The following is a 26,553-nucleotide window of genomic DNA, read 5'->3' as shown; positions in this document are numbered from 1 at the left end:
TAATACCAGTCAGTTGTAAATGCCCGCTGATTTGCATTTGTTTCTGTTTGCCGCCGTCATTTATAGACAAGCTTGCCTTCTTCTCAGATCTACCTAAATTCAGCTTGACATCTTTCGCTTTCATCCCACATAGCCCATCATGGAGGGCGACGTGGTTTCTCAGTTCCAAGAGATTACAGGCTCTACTGCAGAGCTTGCAACTCAATATTTAGAAGTTGCAGATTTCGATATTCAACAAGCGATGCAGCTCTACTTTGAGAATGGCGGGGCAGAGTTAGGACCGACGCAACAGCCCGCACCCGCCGCAACTTCTCATCCTAGCGGTCGTGGCGACAACGCTATCCATATAGATTCGGATGATGACGATATTACGATCGATGAAACTCGCTCGTCGGCCCCGTCGCGCCAAGATGCCCAATCCACATTTGAAGACGATGCCGCCATGGCTCGCCGGTTACAAGAAGAGATGTACGCTGGTGGCGTGGACGACGTGCGAGCCCCTATTGCCAGGACGACAGAAACACTTGTTGGTCCCGGGGCAGAGGGCTACGGAGATTTCGATCCCATGAGCCATTTTAGGATGCGACAAGGTGGTAGAAACAGTTAGTTGGGAACTTGCTCTACACATGATCAGTGGTTGCTTTCAGCTAACCCCCTATTTTCTGTTTTGCAGGTCGTCCGGGCATATTCAACCAACGTGACTCGTCTATCTGGGAAGAGAGCTCTGAAAATGCAGCCGCAGCACAACGAACTGCTCTCTCGCGAGCCACCGGAGGTGCTTCAGAAACGTCGTCCAAATCAACCTTGCTAGCTGATATGTACCGACCGCCGTTCGATCTGATGTCTAGACTCCCTTGGGACGTAGCTCGTGAGGAGGGCCGAGAGAACGAAAGATGGTTGCTTATCAACATTCAAGATCCGTCCATATTTGATTGTCAAATCTTGAACCGTGACCTTTGGAAAGACCCAGGAGTGAGGGATACAGTCAAAGAGAATTTTATATTCCTGCAATACAACAAGGACGATGAAAGGGGTATGCCCTACTTGCAATACTACTTTCAAGGAAGCGATGTATCAGACAATTATCCACACATCGCCATTGTCGATCCTCGCACTGGAGAACAAGTCAAAGTGTGGTCTGGGCCCCCAGTCATCAAAGCCTCGGATTTCCTCATGCAGCTCCATGAATTTCTAGATCGATACAGTCTCAAACAGAACGCCCGCAACCCCGTCGCGAAACGAAAACCCGACGTTCCTAAAGAAAAGAAAATAGAGTCGATGACTGAAGAAGAAATGCTGGAGATGGCGCTCAAGAATAGTCTCGAAGGAGCTGGTACTGCTGAGAGGTTGGCTGATCCGGATGAGCTGACCCGAAGCATTGGTGATCTCAAGGGCAAAGGAAGAGCCGAAGATAGCGAGGAAATGTCATTGGCAGAAGAAGAAGAAGACGAGGAAGTGACTAAAGAGGATGCTGGTGTTTCTGCCTTCCGATCTATTCCTTCAACTCATATTCACACGGAGCCACCCGCCGATCCCGCCACCACGACGCGTATTCAGTTCCGCCATCCTTCTGGTAGGGTCATTCGTCGGTTTGCCCTTGCAGACCCCGTACGACGAATTTACGAATGGCTTAAGTCAGAGCCACCTCTTGAGGAGAAGGCAGGAGTCGTATTTGAGCTCAATGCAATGGGCAAGAACCTAATTGACGAGCTTGACACGACCATCCAAGACGCTGGTCTGAAGAATGGTACAGTGATGATAGGATACTTGGAGGATTGATTTAGGTCGTTTCTATCCATTTCTTCGAATCCGCATACATTGAGGCGTTAAATGGATTCATTCTACGGATCTGATGGATCTTTCTGCGATCTTTTCAATATTCACCACCCTGTTTGATATGAGCAATATTAATGACATGTCCCTGTCCATATTTTGACTAGAAGGGGCTAGCAACACCCTTTCATGTATTAGAACCCATGACAGCTTTGGCTACAATGATAATGACCTGACTTAAATGGATTCACAGCTAATCCTACTCGATCTACGTAGTAATAATGTGTCTGTTATTGACCAGACATAGCCACTAACCCTGTTTTGATACTTGATGGAAATAAGATACAAGATGGCGTAATCGTAATACACAAAATCTAGAAAGAGAAAAACGAGGTCAGACAGCCAATGAAAGCAGCTGTGTACCTGAAGGACCAAGCTCTCATACGTCACTCGAGGGACTCGACGATGTATCAATACAAGTACGTATTACAATACAAACTGCAGTCATACCCCCCGCCCCGCCAATCGCACCTCTTCGGATTGTTTACAACTTTACAAGCTGCCGCGTTTTAGCCGCTATCACAGATGGGACGATGTGACAGACTTGTGATTGTTGTTTATTTGTTTATTTTTTGTTGTCACGATTGAGATGATGCACATGACTTTATGATAATGTCAACTTCCATTGTACGATTTAACTAACTGATTGAGAGGACGCTTATGAACAAGTCTCGAGTATAACTTCATCCAATAAAGTCATTGGGCAGGCACTTGACCTGTTCCCCTCACCCAAAGTGAGTGAAACCGACCACAAAATGTCTAGACTCAGATGAAGTGGCTAATGTAGGGATTGTCTACAAAATCAGAAATATAATTGTCCTCTCCGCTTTTTGACTGATTCGGCCGGATATTGTTCAGCATCAGCTACCGGTTTGCGAACCGTCGGACGACACACCCCTTTCACCTGTGAACTTCTTCAACGGCCTCCAATCGTTCTCAATACTCGAAGGCACATATTACTAGCGAATATAGATTGAATCTTATTGAACGTCAAAGGTCTCAACAACGAGTCGACGTGGATAAAAGCGCTGAACCTTTGAGGCGCTCGTGGAAGTTAATCACAGGTCCATTACCACTCCTTGCTGGCGCCCTTGATTACTACCTAAACATCTACAATTCAACTTGGCCGACGCATAAGCGACCGTTCACAGAAGAACTGCCTATAATACACCCCTTCCCAACTCGATTCTCGCCAAACTGCCCGTCACATCTGTTGAATTTTAGGTCATTGGCCTCGGCGCAAAAATGCAGGCAGTTGCAGACCCAGCAACGATTTACACCAAGCAAAACTGCCTTGGTATGTCTCTAATCTTTCCCCAATCGCTCATCAATGACCGTCACTTGCTTTGATTATTGTGCTAATGTCGTATCCCTAGGCGGCGGCAGCTTTGGTAAAGTCTACAAAGGGTATGTCATCGCTAAACTTCTCTTCCATCCATCAATTGCATTCTTTCTGACCTTTCTATTATTCAGAGTCGACAAGCGCACCGGACAATCTGTTGCAATCAAGATAATAGATGTCGAAAATGCCGAAGATGAGGTGGAGGACATCATCACCGAGATTTCTATCATGTCCACCATGAACTCGCCTTATGTTACCAAATACCTGGGCTCATATCTGAAAGGATCCGATCTATGGATAGTGATGGAGTTTTGTGCTGGTGGTAGCTGCTCAGACCTTTTACGGCCAGGAATTATACCCGAAGACTACATTATGATTATTATTAGGGAGTTACTGCTAGGTCTGGATTACCTCCACAGTGACAAGAAACTACACCGGGATATCAAAGGTATGCCAACCTTTGTGGACCTTTCATGACATTATTAACTGACTCCAGCCGTGTAGCTGCAAATATCTTGCTGAGTGGGAATGGCCAAGTGAAGCTCGCTGATTTTGGTGTCTCTGGTCAGCTTAGTGCTACTATGACGAAGAAGAATACATTTGTGGGAACACCTTTCTGGATGGCACCCGAGGTCATTAAACAGTCTGGATATGACTACAAAGCAGATATCTGGTCCCTTGGTATCACAGCTATTGAGCTGGCTACTGGGCAACCGCCTTACTCCGACATCCATCCGATGAAGGTGTTGTTTTTGATTCCCAAGAATAACCCTCCGACACTTCAAGGCAATTTCAGCAAAATATTCAAGGACTTCGTGGCTTTGTGTCTTCGACGCGATCCCAGGGAGCGACCCACAGCAAAGGAGCTACTCAAGCATCCATTCTTGAAGAAGGCCAAACGAACAACATATCTGACAGAGTTGATTGAGCGACACGAGCGCTGGCAAGCCATCCACGGACGTGGCACTCCAGATGACGATGACGATCGTGCACAACAACCACCGCCGTCGAAACCTACCCCAGACGATGAAGACTTATGGGACTTTGGAACAGTTCGCCCGGCTGGCAGGAATGCCGGTCTCCAAGCATTGAGCGGTGCAGCAGCAAATGTCCGCAATCAAAGCCATGAGCCATGGTCCTCAGAATCCAACCGAGTAGTTAAGAGTGAAAGTGATGCGGTTGAAAACAAACCCAAAGAAACTCTCCGTATCAATTCTCCACCACAATCTCCTACAAGGCAAAGGACTTCCATACCGAAACCTCTATCGTCCCCAACAAAAATTCCGCTGCCTCAATCTCCACAAAAGTCGCAACAGTCTCGTGCTTTTCCTGGAACACCATCTCGCTTGGATAAGTCTTCATTAACCAACAAAGATAATGATAGCCCTTCTACAAAAGACTACGATAAAGCCCTTCAACAATCGCTTGCTTCTGACTTGACCTTTTTGAATCTTGCTGGGTCACCAAACTCTACCCCATCTCGGCCACAGTCTCGACAGCAAGGAACTCCTACCCCTGCTCCTGCCGAGAATATAAGCCGCAAGCCAGTGGGCAGCCAAGTATCGGCGCCTTACTCCCGGGTTGAACAACAGCCTCCTGCTAATGTTCCCCCGGCCCCGAATCCAGTTGTGCAACGGGTCGCTGGGCTCCCCGAACAAAAGGCTCTTCCTGTATTTCAACCCCTACCTTCATTGTCAGCGCCTCAGCCGTCCCGAGAATTGGACTCATCAAGAAACCCGGAGAACCGAAGGAGGAGCGTCGACTCTCAAATATCAACAATATCAACCTCGAGTAACCTCATGTCTTCTGCATCCAGTGCCGGCGCGAACGCTTTAAGTCGGGAGGTTATCATCCCAGCTCTTGACCATGCGCTTCACTGCCGAACACGGGGTCTCAATAATACTCTAGCCATAATGGCTCAAGACCCCCAAGGAATGTCAAAGGAAGCCGCACACCGCCATCAATATGCCCATGACCGAATCAAAAGACTAGCACTCAAGGCTGCTAGCATCTTCAAAGAGATAGATAGATTGGATCAGGAGGCACCTGTCGATATGGAAATGGGCCAGTCATCGACGAATGAGGCATTTATCGATGCGCTTATGAGATACTGCGAGGTTGATACCGCCGATCCTGAGGCAGGTAACTAGATATGAGCCTGAATCCTTTTCAGGATCCGATATACTTTACGTGATTATTTGACTTGTTGGTCTTTGCCTTTTCCTTTGATTCATTGTGTGTTTAGATCTGTTACTGCTGCATTATCATGTCTCATTCTGTTCGGGCATTCCCTCCACATCTTTCTGGACTAGGGGATTGGTCACTTGGAGTCTTTATTTCATGTCACTGCAGGCCAGTTTCTTCTGCCTTTATACTTTTGGAGAAAGAAACATTGAAGGTCGAGGTTATGGAGTAGCCTCATAACAAATACATACTTGGTTTATATACGTTATATTACTTGGTTTAAAATTCAGTCGCCGATTAAAATAAACAATCAAATCGATAACTTCTATCCCAAGGTCAGGGGCCTACCTAACCGTGCGGTTGCGGAAATAACCAATCCGTCTCTGGGGTCGGCACCAGATAATTCGTAATATTAAATTCATTATTGCTAGCCACCGTCGTAACCTCGTGTATAGATATGGGATTAGTCGTGCTCGGATTATTATTGTTGTTGTTGGCGTTGTGAAGACCATTACCGTCGGGTGTTGTCATACCCAATGCTGATAATGGTGTTGGCATGTTTGGTACGCGCGGAACGTTGAAGAATCCGAATACGTCGAGGTATTCAAAGTCGTTGTTTGTTAGGCTGCGACTCATGGGGATAGAGCCGCCAGGGTCTGTGTTCTGTTTTGCTGCGGCGGCGTTGGCAGACTGCAATGCCATCGACCCATTAGGGTCCGATGCGCCGTTATTATGGTCGTGTTGTGGCTGACGAGAGATCAAGAAGTCAAGGTCAAACGCACAGCGTCGCATGTCTGCCAGAATTTTGACTGAAGATGGTGTGACGCGCTCGCTATCGATGCCTGCTGTTTGCTCGTATTCGCCATATTCATCTAGGACACGTTTGAGAATTGTACTGTAGCGTTCTGCAACTTTCCAGTAATGGCCCATCTGTGCTAGTGTGTCCACGAACAAATGGATATCTGGGCTCACTGTGTGGGCAATTGTTGATCCATGAACGAGTAATAATCGAGCTGAAACCCAAAGTGAGAAGGCGAATGGTGGACCGAGTTTGTCAAGCATGTTATTCTTGGCAACGAATCGAGTTAGCGTTAGAATGTTGTCTACCGCTACTAAACAGCGTTGACTGGCACTATAGGAGGGTGTAAATATGGGAGATCGTGTGGTGGGATATGCAGCGGAAGAATGGAGGCGAATCACAGTTCTGATAAATCGTTAGTATCTCGGTTCATGTACACTCAAGACAGAGTACTCACGTTTGATATGTAGCGTGAAGCATCACCCAATCACATTGAAATCCCTTCTTTGTCTTCGAGGTTTGGAATAGACGAGATGCATTCTCAAGAGCATATTCTGTCGGCAGATTGAACTCCCACGCGGAGAGCTCACTGTCTAGCTTTCGATACGTTGCTTGCCATTCTTCCACGTCTGAGAGCGCTCCAATATCCACGGGCCGCTTAAGGAACAGATGTATGCGCGACAGTATACCTAGGATCTCAATGTAAAATCCAAAGGAGCCTACATTGTTCCCGTGAGCAGTGTATTCGCCTCGATCGCCAGTGGCACGGAACCATCTTGTTTCAACTGGCTGGTTTCTGATAAAATATTCCTCTCGGCAAGGTAGTTTGCGATCAATTTCCTTCTCGTCCAAAGCAAAGTCAAATGCGGTGGCGATGGTTGAGTATCGATCTAATAAGTACACCATCCAAAATAAGCGCCTACGACTCTCATCTTCAATCCATGTCTCAGAGTCAGGTAGAACATTTGCTCGTAGAGTATAGATGGATGGGTAAATTGATGAATCGAGTGCCGAGTTTCTTTCTACGGCGAGGCCTAGCTGAACAACCGAACGAGCTATCAAAGCTAGAAGTTTCCAACCCGGAGGTCCATTCGAAGAGCCAACGAAATCCAATGACAAAATAACCAATGCTTGGATAGCTTTAACCGAAGAATTCTCGAGACCGTAAAGAATGACTCTTTGTTTTGATGATTCGTGGTAGCGCTTTCGATTGACGGCATTCAGTCGTGGATCGACTGAGAAACGTAAAGTCGTAGCAACAATGGCATGAAGAACCACCCGATCCGCTTCTTCCAACGGAGACGGCCCGAATAGAGTATCCAAAGTCGATCTGCGGTGTAGGATGGGACACCAACTATTGACGTGTTCAAAGTATAAATCAACCAGTGCATATAGTAAATCATAAGGAGGCAATTCAAGCTCAGAATCTAGTAGAGACTGTTCTTGATTCCTGAACAAACTAACGGGCACGGTCAATGAAGAATCATTGTGAGAAAAGTCGGTGCCGGTGCGGTCAGGAACCGAAGGAATTGATGGAACCTGGGAGTGCGGAGTAGAATGTGAAACTCTATTGGGGTTCATGGAGTTATGTATTTTATTAGATGTTGCTGATGGACTTCCCACTGTCGTATTCCGCTGATTGACAGTTGAATCGACCAGTCTTTGTGTGAGCGGATACGCAGACGGTTCGCCGGCGAATACTGAAGTCTGAGGACTAGGCCCTGTCGCCATTGAGGGCTCCGACGGCGAGGTATGAGATACGTAGGAAGATATGCGTGCCTTCTCATGTTGATTGTGGTCTGGTGGTGGTGGTTGTTGTTGTTGTTGTTGTTGAAGGTTGCGTATAATATGATTCTCGATCAACCGAGCTTGTGTCTGCATCATCTCCTCAAGCCGGTCTGTTGATTAAGAAGCAGTCAGTATTGACATTGCATAAATAGTTCGGCAAATGTCTGACCGAGTCTTTGTTCGAGTTCCTTTCCATAGCCTGCTCGCAAGCCTGGCTTCTTGCGCTCTTTATATTCGCAGACTTGTTCATTACGCGCGCACCACCCACAGCTGGGTTGAGCTCGGTCTACAATTTGATCAGCAATGAATAAGCAAAGAAACCTCGTATTAACTACCTACCACACTTGACCTTTCTCTGCTTACACAACTCGCATCTAGAACTGTCAGTCTACTTGGTGAACAGAGAACGTGTACCGCTTGAAATCGCGAAGGAAGCTGCGATACAAAGACAAAGCAATTAAAAACTCACGAAACCATCAAAGGACGTTTTCTTTTTGTCCCGCGCAATGTTTGAGAGCCATTCAAGCCCAGGAACTGATCGTTATCAGACTCTGCAGCCGATGAATCCACCTCAGGACTTTGCCCTTGGTCATAGTCATGCACGTGCCTGTCCCCATTCTGTGGGGAAGACCTGCCAGTAGCCTTCATGATTCACTTTTCTATGATAAAGCACATGTAGGGGTTATGAAACGGCCACTGTATCAGAACGAAAAAAAGTGGCCAGAAGGTAGTCGGTCTCAGAGATCCGCAGCTCGGCAGATCGCACGGGTAAATCACATCATAATGCTGGCAACATAGAAGAAAAGCGAGAAGACGGTCTATTGAAGCTTCATCGTGGAGGGACAAGCAGAAATCCGGAGACTGCAACGTCTGGCAGCGAGCACTAAAGGAAGGAGGAGCAGGGTCGTCGTGCTTGCCTCGCGATGCGGAACTTGATTGGCCTGACCCCGCAACGATATGGAGCTTAGTCAGATATCTGACCAATCAAAGAGAGTTTGACTTCCCCAGATTCTTTCTCGGTGTTGCACTAGGCCATTTCGGGCAACGGCACTAGAGACGTTCTGTGCCTGACGAAAATCGACGCTCATCGGAGAATTCTCACCAAACAGTCACGGCGAGTCAGAATTTTCTGTTCATCGAAATGGCACTTTCTCAGCCAGCGGCAAGCTGGTTCAAGACAGCTCATCAGGAGCCAATCGGGATTTAGCACGAACATTCTCGGCATCGCGGGGTTGGAGAAGCTCGGGTTGTTTTAGCCCGAAACCGACGCCCATGCCTGCCCTGGGTGGCCCCCTTCCTTGGGGGCATACGACCTTACAGCCGGTGGATAAGTTCGTTTTCGCATTTTGCTTGTTCTTAAGAAGCTCCTGTTTATCTCCAACGATGGGGGTTTTTCATTTCATCCTTCTTTTCTCCCTTTTGTATTCCTGTCCTTTGTCGTCTTTTGCGTGTGACTGACATATACATACCCCAACATCATGGCTTCCGTATCTTCATTTCCCCCCATTAAGCATGTGCGCTCATTTATTATTCAAGGTGTCGGCTCCGGAGGCGACTATCACAATGTAAGATCCTTCTATCTCTCGATTGCGATGTCGTGCGACGTGCTAATATGGACGAAATCAAGGTGAAAGGAGGCCACTGGCTCGTGGACAGTTCGATATCAACACCAATGGCCAAATGGGAACAATATCGCGCATCGAGAACGAGCTGGGGTATCAATGTCTTGGGTTCGTTCTGTGTTGAGATTGAGTCCAGTGACGGCACCAAGGGATTCGCTACTGGTTTTGGAGGACCACCAGCATGCTGGCTTGTGCATCAACATTTTGAGCGCTTTTTGATCGGAAGCGGTATGTTTGAATAGGTGTCTTAGTTGATATGGAGAGGAGTAGGCTAATTGAAGACAATTGCATCAACAGACCCCCGTGACATCACCGATATGTTCGAGAAAATGTATCGCAGCTCAATGTTCTACGGTCGTAAGGGTCTCCCTCTTGCAGTCATCTCTGTCATCGACTTGGCTTTGTGGGATCTCTTGGGCAAGATTCGCAAAGAGCCGGTTTACAAAATGATTGGTGGAGCCACTCGTAAGAGGCTACACTTCTACTGCACCGGTCCTCAGCCCGCTATTGCAAAGGAAGCTGGTTTCATTGGCGCCAAGGTTGCTCTTCCTTACGGACCGGATGAGGGCATCGATGGTCTGAAGCGAAATATCGAGTACCTTCGCAAGCAACGGGAAGCCGTTGGTCCTGATTTTCCTCTCAGAGTGGACTGCTACATGTCGTTGAACGTGCCCTACACGATCGAACTCGTCAAGCGCGCCGAAGCAGAGGGATTGCACATTGACTGGTGGGAAGAGTGTCTTACTCCAGACGACTTTGACGGCCAGGCTCTCATTAAGAAAGCCCACCCAACTGTTAAATTCACCACCGGAGAACACGAATACTCCAGATACGGATTCAGGAAGCTGATTGAGGGACGTAACTTGGACATTATCCAACCCGACGTCATGTGGCTCGGTGGTCTTACTGAGTTGCTCAAGGTCTCTGCCATGGCAGCTGCCTACGATATTCCCGTCGTTCCTCACGCCTCCGGTTCCTACTCATACCACTTCGTCGTTTCTCAACCAAACACCCCATTCCAAGAATACCTCGCCAACTCCCCCGATGGTAAGACCGTGGAACCCGTGTTTGGAAACCTGTTTTTGAATGAACCCATCCCAACCAAGGGATATCTTGACCTTACTGAGCTTGATAAGCCTGGATTTGGTCTTGAGTTGAACCCGGCTGCTCCATTGATTCCTGCCTCTGCACTTCTCACCCCTGCCCCTGCTAAGAGTCTGCCCGCGCCGACGACCATGGAGGAGCCAGCCCAAGAGCAGGCTAATGACCATTAAACGTGATACCAGAGCTAGCTTTATATTATGGTATTATTAGACATCACACATATATTTATCACGTTTAATGATCTATATGATTTGAATAGTTGTTTTGAACTAGAGTATACTACCTTGGAATCAATTAGTTATCATTTCACTTGTCTTTGCCTAATTACCATGTAAATGGCTCACTCATTAACAAAAAGAACTAAAAAATCTTGAGACCTTGACATGGATGAAAAAACAAAATCTTCAAAAAAAAAAAAAGGTAAATCCGGCAAAACAATCGTACGTGATTTCCGGACTCGGTACAGATCTACCCCGAAATACCGAGCAATGATCTCGGATCTGATCGTGTGGGGGTACAATTACTGAAAAAATTCCCTACAATCAACTTTTGTATGGCATGTGAGTGAAATTTATTATGGGGACTTGGTGGGATGTTTACTAGAGATTGTTCATAGAAGGAAGATAGGTATACTGATAGGTTTCAACTGGGAATAAACAGCATTGAATGACATATTGAGGGGAGAGATCATACAGGGTCATCTACCACGTCCCCCTCATTTGACCTCATTCTTGAAACAGCCGTAAAGAAAAAACAACATCTCGAATCTCACTATTCTGACATAATAACAGAGAAAATATGGCAGCTCCCCAGCTTTTAGTAGGCAAGGTCTGCGGTGTAACGGGCGGTTTGACTGGAATTGGAAGAGTACACCCCGCTTCACCCTCTCTTTCTCTATGAGCATACTGACATTAAACAGGCAATAGCATTAGACTACCTCCGCCACGGCGCCAAAGTCGCCGTCAACCATCTCGGCGGACCAAATGATGAGCCGCTCGTGGAAGCCTTCCACAAAGATGCACAGGCCGTGATCAGCGAGCTCAACTGCAACTCAACAGACAAGCAGTTCATCACCGTGGCAGGCGACATCTCCAAACCCGAGATTGGGGCGGATTTCGTGGCCAAGATTGTCGAGGCATTTGGACGGTTAGATGTGTTTGTTAGTAATGCTGGTGTTTGCCAATTTGCTGAATTCCTAGAGTACGCCCCCTTGCTCTTCCGCTCTCCCTCGATCTAATCAGAGAAATGTATGCTAATGAAGGCAGGATTGAATCCTCCCTCCTCTCTCAAACAGTAAATATTAACCTCTGCGGCGCATTCTACGCCACTCAAGCCGCAGGCCGCCAAATGGCCCTCCACCAAACACCCGCCGGCGGCTCAATAATCGCCATAAGTTCCATCTCGGCCCTAGTTGGCGGCGGGCAACAATGCCACTACTGTCCCACCAAAGCCGGAGTCTTGTCACTTATGCAATCCACCGCAGTTGCGTTGGGCAAGTATAATATTAGGTGTAATGCGTTGTTGCCCGGCACGATTAGGACGCAGTTGAATGATGCGGATATGGCTGATGAGAAGAAGAGGACGTACATGGAAGGGAGGATACCGTTGGGCAGATTGGGGCAGCCGAAGGATCTGGCGGGGCCGGCAGTGTTTTTAGCGGCGGAGGAGTTGAGTGGTTATGTTGTAAGTCTTTGGTTCTCCTTCATGATGTTGTTTGTTTGACACTCGGCATGGGCTGACTTCGTTTAGACCGGTGCACAAATATTGGTTGATGGAGGCTTGTTCGTGAATTTGCAGTAGGCAAGTTTGATTTCTGCGCCATGGTATATCGCTATGATACTAGAATCTACACCCACAGCTTAGCTGGTCTTATGCTTGAAGCATCGGATCATATGTATATCATGCTCATGCTAGTCAAGCGAGATATCTGAAGCATAATCGTCCTCTTCCTCCTCCTCTTCTTCTTCTCCATTATCCGAACTTTCCATATCAACATCCTCATCTGAAGATTCTGTATCGGAACTCTCACTTGAAGCCTCATCAATACTCTCCCGCTCTATTAGACATTCCAAACACCATACTTCACCCGGCTCATAGTGAAATCTCCAGTTTCCTCCTCGACGATAGAATTTATATTCTGCCCGACTCAAATAGGCTAGATGCTTGTATGCGGGTACCTTGCGCACAATATCTCCATCCTCACTATCATAACAAACCTTGGGCTCTGAAGATAATTCACCGAAGTATTTCTTATCAAGATGCATGCCAGCATTCTCCAGCATGGAAGATATGCATTGATGTGTTTTCACGCGGTATTTCAAAGCCTCCCACCAAGGCTCTATCCATGAATAACAGTGTCTTTTGCAATGAATGCTGTCATAGAAACCGGAAACGGACTCTCGCGTATGAGTACGAGCTTCATTAAAGCCCAATGAAAAAATGATGTGAAGTGTTTCAGGATGCCAACCGGATTCCTTTAGTATGGACGTGGTGGGATTATTGGACGTAATAAACTCATCCAAATTCTGATATATTGCCCATAATCGATCACGCCAGGGTAGGAATTGATGGGATAAGCGAAGTGCCATTGAGGTCGGAGTCGCACCGTCATCTACACGATGGATGTTTGCCCCTTTTTCCATCAGATACCGCAAAATGTCTGTGGTGGTATGAGGTGCTGCAACAATATCAAAAACCAAAGGTCGCGAAGGATAGTAGTAAGAAGGGAACGCGGAGTCGACAGAATGTGTTTGAGGGTCAAATTCCAAGAGGAGATGAAGGCTCTTCGCATCCAACAAAATGTTAATTGACGTCCATAAAGCATGCCGAATGGGTGCCTCATAATAACTGTCGAGTGTTTCTATTCTATACTTTTGAAGAAAGAAAGAGAGGACACCATGTGCGACATTCACCTCGAAGTCCCCCCAGCTGTATGTAATAGTTTCAAAAATTTCCCACCCTTGGGAATCTGGCTCAGATAAATCAATACAATCATCAAACAATCGTAGCAGTTCTATGGCTTCGCCTTTTGATGATATTAGCGCAGCAGGGGTACTGTTCACGCGTTAGGTCAATCAACAATGATATTAGTACGGGAACTTACGTATTGTCGTATCCGCTTGCTGCTTTATCGGCACCTTGCAATAGAAGAAATTTGACCAAGTCAAGATGCCCATAGTGGGCAGCGAACTAAGATACAACAAGGAACATTAACCTATTTGCGACATTGGCGGTTTTATGTGCTGCCAGCCAGCACTGGCATAAGATAATGATATATAGGAAAATCGCACATACAGGTAACGGCATCCACCCATCACTATCAACATCTAACACAGAAGCGTCTCCTCTTTGAAAAAGCTCACGGACAGCGTCCACATTACCCTGACTGCAGAATTCGAAGACCAATGCATCGTCCGGTATAGAGCGAACTGGGACTATGTTGTAACGCCATCCAGCCCGGGAGCTGGTAGTCATGGCTTCCAATCCAGATTTCAACCCCATTCTAATGAGCCGAGACGCAGGATGAAAAATGAACGACGTTGTTGTCCTGTAATGCGTGCAGATTTCGCCATCTTCTACTGCTCTCATAGTATTTCTATCGATCCGTGTCCGAGATATTATCCTGCCAAAGCTAGTATCGTAATATGATACCTGAAAGGATTCCATTCCTTGTGAGCTTCGTAGCGTCTGTGAATTGCTTTGTACCGCTTGAGTAACTCCTGATATCAACACGCTCTTGACCAGAGGATTTTCAATATTGCTCTTGATTCGGTGCAGCTCCTTTTCAAGGGCATTCAAATGGTGCTCCATGTCGTCGATGTCGGAGGTTATCGAAGTCAAGTCCCATCGATAGCCATCTTGATGACCATCCGAAGATCCATCCAGGGAAGTCAACCTGGGTTCTGAAGGACTTGCAGAATTAACCGGATCTAATGTCCTGTCTTCCGAAATTAGACGATGTGAGTAATAAATAGCATATAGAACACCTTAGATTCAAACATACTTGAACTCCCGTTGACCCCAACTTCGAAAGCAGTGACTCTATCTTCAATAAACAAAGGCGGGCTTTTTTGAGGGCTTTTTGGCAAAATTTCAAGAAAGGCTTTGCAGCAAGACGCAGCGGTCGCTGCGGCATACTGCTGCCACATCTTGCTTTTGTGGCTGTCCGCATAGTCACTGATACCCTTGATGATGATGCAACGTAGGTTGTCGCACACACCTGCCCCTTCCATCTCAAAGCCCATAATCTTTGCTGCTTTTGCTAACTTATCACGATGTTCTCCCGACTTCATCACGGTATCTCCAGAGCCTAGGGCTCCAATATGTATTTGAGGAGATAGATCACATGAAGATAAACGGTCACGATTCACCAGCGCCCCATTGCAACCAAGCTTGCTACAATCACTTTCGAGCGCCTCATCACAGACAGGATCTCGAGAGGATTCACAAGTTCCACATATACACTTGTTTTCAGAGCTTGAAGCGTGGTGTTTATGACGATAATCTGCTTCAAATAATTTATCATGTTCAGCACCTGGGTAGTCCCATTTTAGATCCGAGTTTCGAAGATTCATGAGGTAACTTGAGAGCCTTTCCTGAAACTCGTTCTCGAATCGAGAGGTCCTCAGAGCTGCCAGAAGCGTACGAATACGTCGGTCCCGGCCAGTAATGTCTATAACGCTGTCTCTCGGCTGGAATTTATCAGGGTATTGCTTTCCGAAATCATTTTCGACGATGCTGGGACTGATGATAACGTCCCCTAGAATAAGTTCCGTATCTCCTGTCTTTCCTAGAGGGTAGGGCACACCCCCGCAAATGCCCACCAGTAGCGTCAAGTAGATATTTGCGAAAGTGCATTGTAGACTTGATGCGACACTAGCAGCGCTCCGTTTTCCCATTTCTGGTAAACATGCCAGCACCACATTATGTTGGTGAATCTTCCCAGTCCGATAAAAGTTTGCGTCTCCATGATGTTTTTCATAAGCTGTGTCATCATAGCGCTGATCGAACAAAGCCTCTACAGCGTCGAACTCAACAGGCAATGCGCAAATAATAGCAATGTCAAAGTCTGCGCACAACCTTGGGATCATTTTGAGCCGCTTCACTCATTATTCTTGTTCGGGATCAAAGACTAAGTACGATATTTTATGGAAAATGAAGAAAAGAGTTGTCATCAGATGGAAGGATGAAAAGTAGCTTTCTGGTTCTGCGGTGTCAAAGCAGAAGGCGCAACTCTCTGAGGCTTAGCATGACGGTGTATTTACCGTTGATTTGACCATAAAGTGAGGCTAAGTTTGACCCGGTCGTACACGTAAATACCGCCATCATAACTGGCAAGGCTGAGAATTCGAGGCTGTATGTGGCTGATCACGTGGATTAAGGGAAGTATCACGCAGACGGACTAGATCTCCTTTACAGCTTGATTCTCCGACTTTCACTCATACATGCCACCCTTCTCTAGCATAGAAGAAACACACTAATATCAATATTATCAGGGGATAGTATATTGTCTCCCACCGAGGTTCCATGAGTATTCTCCATCTGGTTATGTATGGAATGGGCGATTACCTTGTCTTCTTAATATGGAGACGTGTCCGCAGAGAACACAGAAGCAATTGCATTCAATAGGTAGCTATTCATGGAAAGTTGAAAGATCCCCTAATCCATACCACAGACTCGCACAATATGTTCCCTGCCATTAGAGACGACTAAAACACAGCTGCCAAAATGGGCGTTATAAAGGTATCTCCACAATCATCGAGGCAACCACTCGTTGCGCAAAATCTTGACTTTGGTCCAATCCAAAGTGACTCCATCATATTTGGTAGGGTCAACTGAGCGTTCTGTACACACGAATGGCAATGCAGTTGACGTCTCCGGGGCAGGCTCCATCAATAAAGTCTCGTCATTAGGCCCTAAATTGCCCATGGAAATTGGTTGGCCCAAAACGGTAACATCAGTAGGAGCTCTAGAGCCACTGTCATCCCATATCCAATGAACCTCAAGGCTGGTATTAACCGCCTTCTTAAGCTTGACTACCATACTCTTGTGGAATACGGCTAAGGAGTTCAACTCGGTAAGTTCCTTTTGGCCATATGGTAAGGGTTCAAAAATATCTCCCAGTGTGCTGTACTGGTCTTTGAGAGGTTTGGCCACATCAAGTCCCAGCCCAAGAGAACCCCCTGACTGTTTGATCTTCGTATAGTCGGCTTTGATTTGCGCCTCATTATATGGTTGATAATAAGGTCTCCAGAAGGTCTGATCCGGTGCTATCCGCTGGCCAAAAATCATATTTGGACGTCCTGTCCATATCTTGTCTGCATGAGTAGCAGCAACTACGCCAGGGCATGGACATGACCCATGGGTCCCAAGAAGGTCCAGATTGGGGTTTGCGCGCACAGCATAAGTATAACTCTGCCCATGAAATGCGTCTTCATTGTCAGCTCCCTGAGCAAATTGTGCCACACGGAGCCAGCCTTTGGGAGCGTCAGGATATGCTACAGTGAGATCATGCTTCGCGCCACTACCGGCATCACCAAAGTATGGCTTGAGCGGTACCTTGATAGCGAGCACAGCGCAGTGATCAACTGGAGCCTGTGCGTCAATAAGTGCTCTAGCCGCCTTTTTTACCAGACCGCGTTTCGATGCCATAACTGGTTTGCCAGTGTCATCTTTACCCTGTTCAACTGTCAGGTCTGCGGGTACAAGCTCTTCGATGGGTCGGAGCTTGTAGTTGATGAGAGCTGGGTTCGTAGTCAGACTCTGGCGCCATGAATTTAGATTCTCGTTGTCATCTGTAGCAGTACCACCAATGGTATGTGTATTGATAGTGTGCAAACTTTCAAAAAGTTTTTGACTTTTGTCACTAGTAGATGAAGTACCGGCATTGATACTGCCAGCATCGCCTCCCTTGGAATCTTTAAATTTTGCCTAAAAAGGTACGACGTATTAGTCCATTGTAACAAACCAGAAATTCAAAATATCAACTTACCTTTAAATCAATTGCTGTAGACATTTCTGTCTCTGTGAACTCATCACGCGTGTCTAGAGATGAAGCAAGAATTCGAGAACCACCAATTGTGGCCTGGACGGTGTAATGAGTGCCAAAGGACGCAACAATCTTTGCTGGAGTCCAAGTCTTCATCGCCACAAGAGCATCGTCAGACAAATATTTGGCAGCATTGTCCTCGTCCTTGAAGGAGACACTGTAAACAACCTCCTGGTTATATCTGGCCATATATTTCTTGAAAGTCTCTTCGGTCCTGGTCTCGTCAAAAGTGCGCTCGAACTCGCCTCCGAAGCCAAAAAAGTCCCCCCCAAGATTGAGCTTTTTACTGAGCTTGTTGGTGAACTCTTTCTTTGATTCTCCAACGATGGAAAAGGAGGTTGATTCGGATCCCCAGGTCATTGTCAGGTAGGAAGGGACAGAGAACTGCACAGTTTTTCCGTCCACATAACAACTGTATGTGCTTCCTTCGGTATTGGCCACATTGAAAAGGTTTCCTTTAAACCCTTCTCGCGAAAAGGCAGCACAGGAAGCATCGATTCCACCAAATACGCTTGGAAAGTTTGGTGGCAGTTGAACATGGTTGCTGTCATCATCGTCGCCACTGTCGGCGAAATTAGAAGAAAGCAAATCTTCTACCTCTTTTTCTATATCTGCCTCCTCGGTATCATCATTATCAATAGAACGCAGTGAAATAGTGTTATTCTGCCATGTATTGGTTGTAGGATCCTTGGCGCATGTAAACACCATAAATCTCTGTGCAGGTATCGGGCCCATATCATACCCAAACACCGAAAATTGTGCCATGTTGTTGTTCGGCCCAAGTACAATTTCATACCACCAGTTAAGTTTTTGAATCAACGTATTTTTGTTTTTTGCTCGCTGCTTTTCAAATTTTCTCTTAGCTTCATCACTCGGGAAGTTTGTTGGATGACCACCAGGCGTATATCTCCCATACATCTGACTACCAAATTTCTTTGCATTTGCGTCGATTCTGGCTGTGTCATTGGTGATAAGACCCTGAATTGCATTTCGATCGTTGAAGATATTAGTCTGAGCAATTCCTGGCCATCTGGAAATGGCATCGGCCAGATAGCCAGAGACATGGCCAGCCGTCAATATGTGACCCTGCACAGTACTACCCCCGAAGGCTCGTGCTGCCATTTTCTACTGGGAGAGATTCTAATCAATTGATACGTCAAATATGGAGAAATATGCTTTTAAAGAGGAAATAAAGAGAGAATTAATGAGGGATGGTGGCCTCTTAAGTACTTTTCAGATCTTCACTTCCTTCCTTCGGCTCAGTGTGTCTGCTCTGCCTCTTCGAATTCGAGGTTTTTGTGTCAACAGCATTTTCGCCAGCCATTTTGATAAATATTAAGTGAGGCTAGTGTACTTTCAGCTCGCCTGGTCAACCTAAAGGCTTTAAAGTTTCTGTACCGGACAATACGAAGCATAAGGACTTGACTCTGTTTGTACTCAACGCAAGCCCTAATTTTCAGACAACCCATTCGATCAAGAGGTATGGTCATGAGCTATTCAACTATAAATTCAGCCAGCCATTGAATAAAACGAAACTCCAGCGGCTTGCAGATAAGCAGCAAGCGAGCTGCTCAGGCCGTCTTAACCGCAGAAATGTGTAGCCACAGTGGAATTAATTGAATTCCAGTGGCTTGGGCACGACCGGCAAGTCCTTCAGATGTGGATGAGTTGTCCATTAGCAATTGGTTTCTCAGGATATATGTACATGATGTTTCAAACTTTCTCGTATGGAAAACTGCATGTGGTGAGCTGAGCATGGGATTTAGTTCCTGACTCTGATTAATGCACTGAGCAACGCCAGCCATACGAAAAGATCGTGAGAGAACCATCATCGTAGCCAATAGTTTATTGAAACCCCCAATGGAGTAATGATAATATCAAGAAGAAGAAAAAAACAGAAAGAAAGAAACATGAACGCAGTGAGTATGCTTAGATTAGGAGAAAGCTTGGATCCCGGCTTAGATTATCATACGTCCATTCTCATGGAACCAAACCATGGGACCCCCTACCTAATTATCCATCATATTCCAAATCCGAGAACTTCCTATTATCAAACAAAACTTGGCATAATCCGATAGGAAGTTATCGCAGCATCCAATCTATTCAAGTAGTCCAGCTCATGATCAACAGCAAGGTCGTCCTGGACCCATATCTGCTGGAGAATGTTTCGCAGTCCATGCAAGCCCCTCAAACTCGAGGTCTTCATTGCTCTTTCGATATGCTCTAGAACTTTCATCCTCTGTTCATCTGTCCGAGCCTCGCATCCAACAATCAGCAGTGGAAAGGCCGGGTTGAAGGCCTCCAAGCTGTCGAGAAGTACATACGCCCTCTCTACCATTGCGTCAATTTGAGGGGAGGTTCCTGAAAAGTTCCGCGATGCTCTCTTGAGGTAAATTAGAGCAGCTAGTTTGAAAAGCTCTATCGTAGCCACCCAGGCCGTGCTCATGGTATCCGATATAGCTTCTGATGCCGACGGGACAATATTAGTTATCCTGCTTTCGAGGCAACGCAAGGTATTTTCGTATTCGTCGTTGTGGTATAGTAAATCTGTCGGTGGTCGAATCATTTCAAACAGAATATACAAATATCGAAGGATTTCATGTGAGCAGTACGATACATCTTTAACCTACCTCATGTTAGATCAGCGACAGCATAGGCATGGATTTTCTCATTCTTCAAACCTAACCTTTTGTAACTGGCAAGTACCTTGGTCCACAGGTACGGAATTTTTGATTCCTTTATAGATTCTCCATTCATATACCAGTGTCGGATGCTAAAACGGCTCATGACCATATGATATTCTACCCAGCCTAGAAGTCCGGAAAATTGGCGTTGGATATGTAGGCTGTCAACGTCTGCGTTGTCGATTAAATATTTAGCTTCGCTCAAATGACCTAGGATGAAAAATCTAGTTTAGCAATATCTTGAAGTAGACCTGGTAAATCAATGGTTCTAGGCTCTGTAGGTAGAAACAAATAGAGCACACGGCACTTACAGAACCACAGGGACACAGTATTTGGAATTCCGAGCATCTTGAGCATTGGTAAGTGTTTATTCACGAACTAGAAAGAGATGTAGCCTCAAGCTCGAACATACCTCAAGGTGGCACAGTATCATACTAGCCGCAATATGTTGAACCACCGTGGGTACTTCAATACACGGAGTGCAAGACGTGATCAGTGTACGGAGAGCACGCGCTTTGAACCGAAAGACGTCTGCTTGCAGACCATACCGGTGGAACGATGAGAGCGCCAATGCCGATTGTAGCACAGCCATTGAAGACGGCGAACTATCTGAAAGAGCGAGACGCACCAAAAGACTCAAGATTTCGTTCTTGTCAGGTTCGAAAATGACCAGTGTCGAAGGCGCCGTACATATAACTACAAGTATCAGCTTGGTCAACACCTCAGCAAGATACTAGTATCATGCTTACAATGATCAAGAAGTTCCCTTTCCTCATAAGCTAGGTTGATTGGGAGCCATGATAGAGCCATTGGCAGATCAAGTTGAAGGGCAAATCCCTCATTGCTACCAAGTCCTATTTTTCTGGATCATTAGTTGGGTGATAGCCAATTTCAGTGAGGATGCCAACCTTGATTCATCCGTAGATAATGGTGGAGCTGGATATCCCATGATGTCGCATTTACAAAGCTGGCTTGGGAGACCCTTTTTGCAGTGCCAAATCCATCCTGAACGGAATGGGTCAAGCTCCGCTTTGTATTGGTAGCCTTTGGCCACGACAGCCGCAACCCATACTGACATTGTCTATTAGACTTGACGCACCTGGAGCAACGTGGGCGTGCGCGGTTGCAAATGGCTCTGAAATCTGTAGTGCTTGAGTAAGCAACACACTCACTCAGACGGCAGAGGACAGGGGGGAACGTACCTCTGCAATGCCAGCAGTCATTGGCGTGCATTGTGGATGTGATATTTTTACTGTGTAGATTGAGAGGAATATCTAAGCATCGACAAAAAAGTTGCCTTGTTTTGCCTCTTAAATGCGCTGTGTGGTGGGGAGGTAAGAGTACTAGTTAGTTAATGGCATGTCTGATTATTAATGCCCCTATGCACTTGTCTTTCCGCTTTTGGAAAACCAGCAACTCTTCTGTATCTTGGCAATTTGATGCTCGTAACAGATTTGAAATCAGGGAGGGGGAATAAAAGCAAACGAGGCTCAAGGTCAATACATAAATATATGAACTATGGGCTCTTCTGGGCTCATCAACTCTCAGAATCATCCTCAGTCTTCAGTTATTTATAAACTATCACAATGTCTTCCTGGGTGATTACCGGAGTTTCGCGTGGCCTTGGTGTATGGTCTCACCCTAGTGCCCCTGCTTCATACACAAGACTCTTTTAGCTAATACACATACCTCATCGCCTAGCTCGAGTTCGTTCGCCAGCTCTCTGAAAACCCATCCAACACTGTCTTCGGCCTGGCCCGCGATAAAGCAGCCGTCGAGTCCAAGGTTGCTGCTGAAATCGGCCGGGACAATATTCACATCATTCAGGCCGACACCACGGACCCATTGGCATTGGAGGTAAGCTAATGAGTATTGGAATCAATGAAACAAAAAAAAAAAAAAAAAAACAAAAAACAAAAACCGACATCCAAACTAACCCAAAAAACTCCCATAGGAAGCAGTTCAGTATGTCTCTGAGCAAACCAGCGGTACCCTTGACTATGTCATAGCCAATGCCGCGCTCCAAGCCAAGACTGCATTAGTTGGTTTTGATACTCTGTAAGTTCTACTAGTGAATAAAGATCCCTGGGATAGTATTGATTTGGGGATTAGGGGCCGCGATCCAAAAGCCCTTGAACAAGATTTGATTGATCACTTCCGAGTCAATAGCATCGGCGCAGTTCATGTTTTCAATGCCTTTATGCCCTTGATTCTAAAAGGTCGGGCGAAGAAAGTAATCGCCATCTCCACGGGCATGTCGGACCCTGAGATGACCCTCAAAGCCGATATCTACCAAGCCACATCTTATGCAATGAGCAAGGCTGCTCTTAACATGGCAATAGCCAAGTTCAGTGCCGTGTACCGTGAGAAGGGCGTCCTCTGCATGGCCATATGCCCTGGTGCTGTAGACACCGGCAGTCTTAATATTGGTAATGAACTCATTCCTGGCAACTGAAATGGAATGCTTTGTTTTGTTTTCCCCGCTAACGTCTTGGGTAGAAACGGAGCAGGAGGAACAGTTGGCTATGGCTATGTCTGGGAAGTTTAAACAATATTCACCCACCTTCAAAGGGCCTATGAAACAAACCTTCAGATAGTGCCGGGTCGGTTTTGGCTCTCGTGAATAAGGCTGCTGTTGATGGTGGTTATGCAGGCGTCTTTCTCTCTCATACGGAATCAAAGCCGTACCTTTAAGATTGTGTACTTGAGATCTGCAGGTAGTATGCTTAATCACCCTTCTTTCTCTGGAGTGAAGCGAAGACGACAGTAGGTTGAGCAAGAGGAATCCAAGTTAGGGCTGTTCTATTCCTATTATGTACTAGCGCAATATAACAGATACCAGATTCTTCTTTACAACTTATCTATTCAAGCTTCATCACTCATTGCTTATTCCATAGATTAAGCAACATCTGTACATAGATACATATCTCATGCCATCAATACAAACAAACAATAAACCAAAGTGACAAGAAGAAAAACAAAACAGGACTAAAACGAAACGCAATCAAATCCAAAGGGAAAAGAAGATATATGTATACAAAAATATCACACTGTCCATAAGAAAAACATTCAAAGCCTGTCCGTCCAGGGATCAGGCAAAGTCGTCCATTGGTTTATCTTCCAATGTAACGCCCTTCAACTCCCCATCAGTAACGGCATTTGCCCGCTTGCTGGCAAGATCGGCCGGGGGGTGACTACCGCCTGCACGACGGACGTGTCGGCCACGAGTAAGTGAGTCTCGTTTCTCGATGGTTGCTACACTAGCAGTGGGTGTGGGTGAGCCTTCCGATTCATTATTGTCGTTGGTAGCCTGTCCTTCTTCGGCGTCAACATCAGCGGCAAGGACAGGAGCAGGATCACTGAAATCAGTAATAGTAGCTGAGACTTCTGGGGCGGCCTTTTCACTGACTTCTCCCGATGAACCGTTAGGAGTAGCGTTTTCTTCGGCCAATTTGCTGGAATCCGTGACAATCTGTAAATCAATTGAGGACGGAACATCGAGACTCTGACGAGGGTTTCGGCGATCTGGTCCATGTGGACTACTGACATTGATTGGGAAGCGACCTGATCCCTGTGATCCGTCAGTGGACCGATCACGACGGTGCCGAGCACCGGGAGCTGGACTGGTAGCTCGACTACGGCTAGCGATAGCACGGTTTCGAGCCTCCACGGCAGCTCTTCGGTTGCTTTCATCGGTGCTGATTGCGCGTGGTCGAGCAGCGCCTGCACCAGCGCCTAGAGTACTGCTAGCACTGGACTGGCGCTTGAGTTCGCCAAAGATAGCGTCCTTGTGATCGAACAGGTCGCGAATTAGTCGATAGCTGTGGCGCTCATTGAGAGTCAAGGTGTTCTCAAGGCGAGGTCGCAGGATGCATGGTGCTAATGCCTGAGCAAGAGCGGCCACATAGGTTTCATCAGCGGAGGTCAAGTCGATTAGCCGTGTGAAGTGGGTCATGAGAGCATCAAGCGTGGCTATATTGTTGAGTCGGAGCTGGCCAAGTGTGCTTTGCAACACTTTGATTCTACCTTCTTCGGAAGTTTCGTTGGCCGTAGTAGAGTAGATGGTTTTAATGATTTCGTAAACTTGCGATGAAACAAGGGAATCTGCCAGAGCCGATTAGCGTATGTTCATATCTCTTGTCAAAGATAATGAACGTACCTGGAAGTTCAAGGAGGTATAACTTTAGAACGCTAGCAACAATGGGTATCTCATATTTTTCAAGAATTGCACGAGGATCTCCGGCACTGTTATTTAGGGCTTGTCGGAGATGGTGGGTGGCGGCAAGAGGAACATCATGCAACCAGATGGCTCGTCGTGCATCGTCGCCTTCAAGATCTGGGTAGTCTGTAAAATTACGTTAGCAAACTTCACAATCCTCAATGCATACTTGGGTGTGTGGTCCTTACGATTGTCAAGGAATGTCAAAATATTGGTCACAATGACAGGGACCCGCTTTCGATCTGCTCTAGCCCTAGCCTCCAAGTCGACACCAAATACTTGATCTGCGGTAAAGCTTAGTAAAATAAGACAGAGATCGGACAGTAAAATACTCACCTCCCACGGAACCATAGTAGTTCTCATACGGCTGTACCTTTGGCGCAAATCCTCCGGTACGGTAATTCTCAAGAAAATATCTCAAATCTCCCAACGGCTGGATGGTCTCTTGGTACAGCATCATGTGGTCAACCGTGCTCTGCAAGCCGGGAATAACGTTGCTAATGGCGCCGGAAAAATCAAGCACCACAGACTTGATGGCTTTTAGACGATCAAGCTCGCATCGCTCCATGAACCGCAAGTGATCAACAATCTCCTCTTCAAGGATGCATCGTATTTGATCCAACTTGATAACAGCAGTCTTATAGCGCTCATCTGCCTCACGAGCTTCACGGTGAAGCTTTTCGGCAGGGGTCTCATCTGGGTACGGGTTGTTCAGAGGATTCCAGCCCGAGAGCATTTCCGAAACACTTGAGATTGTCGGCGATGACGTGGCTTCGTCATTGGACATGAGCGAGGTCATGCGAAGTAAAGGCTTCTTGTTTTCGGGCATTCCAGTGAGTTGGAAAACTTTTGACCTCCACTGATAATTCATGCGACTGCTGTTGGCAAAAGTGTTTCCCATGTTTCCAATCAATCGCAAAAATCCCAGGTCCACCATATCCTGACCAATTCGCTCAGCGTAACTGATGCTAGAGGCTTCCAATTTCTTCTGCAGGTAATCGACTATATCGGCGCCCGTCGAAGTGTTCTGATATGTACCGAGGATTGGCACTTTGACTTCGCCAATCTTGATAGTATTGAGCATGTCGGACAAGATATTCTTGATTTCATCTTCGCTGTAGGACTTGTCCCCCAAGTCAAAGATTTCAGGCTCATCTGACTCCTGCGGGTCGGTCAAGACAATCTTCGGGGCTGGCGGTTTTCCTTTGGGACTAGGAGCTTCCAGGCTCTGGAACGCAAACTTGTTTTCCTCCTCTAGATCCTCGACAAGACGGCACTTGTTGAAGTATTGACTCCGCAGCTTCTTCACCAGCTCTGCTTGTTTCATGTGATCCTTAATACGTGCTTGTAGATCGTCGTGCGAGCTCTGGACTCGCGCCGCATGCTGGTCGCACCAGCGACTAAAAGGATTGACCACGAGTTCGCGAATGTTGGATGAAATCTTTTGGTGGTTTTTGGATGCCTCGATCATTTCGCCGCGAATTCCATCGTAGGCCTATTCGGAAATAGATACCAGCATTAGCTCTCTATACTCAACAACAGCTGTCCGAATCCGTGTCATTGATTTACCTTCCTCACACTAGCACCCTCATCTCTCGAGAAGCCAGTATTTATCCGATCCACAGCGGGAATGATGTCATCCAGCTTCGAGCTATAAATTTCTTCTGCGTCAGCTCGCAGGCTCGCAATCGTCAGAATCTGTCGGTTCTCGGCAATGCCTTGCTGAAGCTTCGAGTACAGGATACCCAAGCCAGAGGCATAGTCGGGCGTCCAGAACGAGTCCGCAAAGCCCGGCATTTTGGATATGTTCGGCGAGTAAATAATCAATAAAATGAGGATATCGAGAGAAACGGATACGAAGAGAGCGTCAGAGAATAAGCAATGTAGCTAGCTGGATTCAAGCGCTTGTCGTATGGGGGTATTCTGGTTT

At 46.5% G+C, this 26,553-nt stretch overlaps 10 protein-coding genes across 10 annotated transcripts; 5 read left to right on the top strand and 5 right to left on the bottom strand.

The window, feature by feature from the left end:
• Nucleotides 1-139: 139 nt before the first annotated feature.
• Nucleotides 140-1,779, top strand: EYB26_005572 (uncharacterized protein; the record flags this gene model as incomplete). Its single annotated transcript, XM_054264857.1, has 2 exons — nucleotides 140-602; nucleotides 674-1,779. 2 exons carry the CDS (start codon nucleotides 140-142, stop codon nucleotides 1,777-1,779), a joined length of 1,569 nt encoding a protein of 522 aa, XP_054120832.1.
• A 1,299-nt stretch (nucleotides 1,780-3,078) lies between these two features.
• EYB26_005571 (uncharacterized protein) lies at nucleotides 3,079-5,325 on the top strand (the record flags this gene model as incomplete). Its single annotated transcript, XM_054264856.1, has 4 exons — nucleotides 3,079-3,130; nucleotides 3,210-3,240; nucleotides 3,307-3,623; nucleotides 3,680-5,325. 4 exons carry the CDS (start codon nucleotides 3,079-3,081, stop codon nucleotides 5,323-5,325), a joined length of 2,046 nt encoding a protein of 681 aa, XP_054120831.1.
• A 382-nt stretch (nucleotides 5,326-5,707) lies between these two features.
• Nucleotides 5,708-8,594, bottom strand: EYB26_005570 (uncharacterized protein; the record flags this gene model as incomplete). Its single annotated transcript, XM_054264855.1, has 5 exons — nucleotides 5,708-6,563; nucleotides 6,616-8,056; nucleotides 8,116-8,232; nucleotides 8,286-8,320; nucleotides 8,416-8,594. The coding sequence occupies 5 exons, from the start codon at nucleotides 8,592-8,594 to the stop codon at nucleotides 5,708-5,710; spliced, it is 2,628 nt and encodes an 875-aa protein (XP_054120830.1).
• An 830-nt stretch (nucleotides 8,595-9,424) lies between these two features.
• Nucleotides 9,425-10,842, top strand: EYB26_005569 (uncharacterized protein; the record flags this gene model as incomplete). Its single annotated transcript, XM_054264854.1, has 3 exons — nucleotides 9,425-9,511; nucleotides 9,574-9,796; nucleotides 9,866-10,842. The coding sequence occupies 3 exons, from the start codon at nucleotides 9,425-9,427 to the stop codon at nucleotides 10,840-10,842; spliced, it is 1,287 nt and encodes a 428-aa protein (XP_054120829.1).
• A 628-nt stretch (nucleotides 10,843-11,470) lies between these two features.
• Nucleotides 11,471-12,472, top strand: EYB26_005568 (uncharacterized protein; the record flags this gene model as incomplete). Its single annotated transcript, XM_054264853.1, has 4 exons — nucleotides 11,471-11,539; nucleotides 11,592-11,872; nucleotides 11,938-12,355; nucleotides 12,422-12,472. The coding sequence occupies 4 exons, from the start codon at nucleotides 11,471-11,473 to the stop codon at nucleotides 12,470-12,472; spliced, it is 819 nt and encodes a 272-aa protein (XP_054120828.1).
• A 110-nt stretch (nucleotides 12,473-12,582) lies between these two features.
• On the bottom strand, nucleotides 12,583-15,762 carry EYB26_005567 (uncharacterized protein; the record flags this gene model as incomplete). Its single annotated transcript, XM_054264852.1, has 4 exons — nucleotides 12,583-13,726; nucleotides 13,776-13,861; nucleotides 13,967-14,613; nucleotides 14,676-15,762. The coding sequence occupies 4 exons, from the start codon at nucleotides 15,760-15,762 to the stop codon at nucleotides 12,583-12,585; spliced, it is 2,964 nt and encodes a 987-aa protein (XP_054120827.1).
• Nucleotides 15,763-16,426: 664 nt separating this feature from the next.
• Nucleotides 16,427-18,842, bottom strand: EYB26_005566 (uncharacterized protein; the record flags this gene model as incomplete). Its single annotated transcript, XM_054264851.1, has 2 exons — nucleotides 16,427-17,602; nucleotides 17,664-18,842. The coding sequence occupies 2 exons, from the start codon at nucleotides 18,840-18,842 to the stop codon at nucleotides 16,427-16,429; spliced, it is 2,355 nt and encodes a 784-aa protein (XP_054120826.1).
• A 928-nt stretch (nucleotides 18,843-19,770) lies between these two features.
• EYB26_005565 (uncharacterized protein) lies at nucleotides 19,771-21,627 on the bottom strand (the record flags this gene model as incomplete). The annotated part of the gene is made up of 8 exons (XM_054264850.1): nucleotides 19,771-20,346; nucleotides 20,427-20,614; nucleotides 20,716-20,752; nucleotides 20,817-21,100; nucleotides 21,154-21,258; nucleotides 21,313-21,409; nucleotides 21,481-21,546; nucleotides 21,607-21,627. 8 exons carry the CDS (start codon nucleotides 21,625-21,627, stop codon nucleotides 19,771-19,773), a joined length of 1,374 nt encoding a protein of 457 aa, XP_054120825.1.
• Nucleotides 21,628-21,990: 363 nt separating this feature from the next.
• EYB26_005564 (uncharacterized protein) lies at nucleotides 21,991-23,001 on the top strand (the record flags this gene model as incomplete). Its single annotated transcript, XM_054264849.1, has 5 exons — nucleotides 21,991-22,032; nucleotides 22,106-22,261; nucleotides 22,359-22,462; nucleotides 22,517-22,833; nucleotides 22,904-23,001. 5 exons carry the CDS (start codon nucleotides 21,991-21,993, stop codon nucleotides 22,999-23,001), a joined length of 717 nt encoding a protein of 238 aa, XP_054120824.1.
• A 494-nt stretch (nucleotides 23,002-23,495) lies between these two features.
• Nucleotides 23,496-26,420, bottom strand: EYB26_005563 (uncharacterized protein; the record flags this gene model as incomplete). Its single annotated transcript, XM_054264848.1, has 5 exons — nucleotides 23,496-24,508; nucleotides 24,564-24,749; nucleotides 24,812-24,907; nucleotides 24,960-26,118; nucleotides 26,193-26,420. The coding sequence occupies 5 exons, from the start codon at nucleotides 26,418-26,420 to the stop codon at nucleotides 23,496-23,498; spliced, it is 2,682 nt and encodes an 893-aa protein (XP_054120823.1).
• Nucleotides 26,421-26,553: the final 133 nt, after the last annotated feature.

Source organism: Talaromyces marneffei, chromosome 4, assembly GCF_009556855.1.
Source record: "Talaromyces marneffei chromosome 4, complete sequence".
Taxonomy (NCBI): domain Eukaryota; kingdom Fungi; phylum Ascomycota; class Eurotiomycetes; order Eurotiales; family Trichocomaceae; genus Talaromyces; species Talaromyces marneffei.
This window is presented reverse-complemented; position numbering and strand designations above follow the sequence as displayed.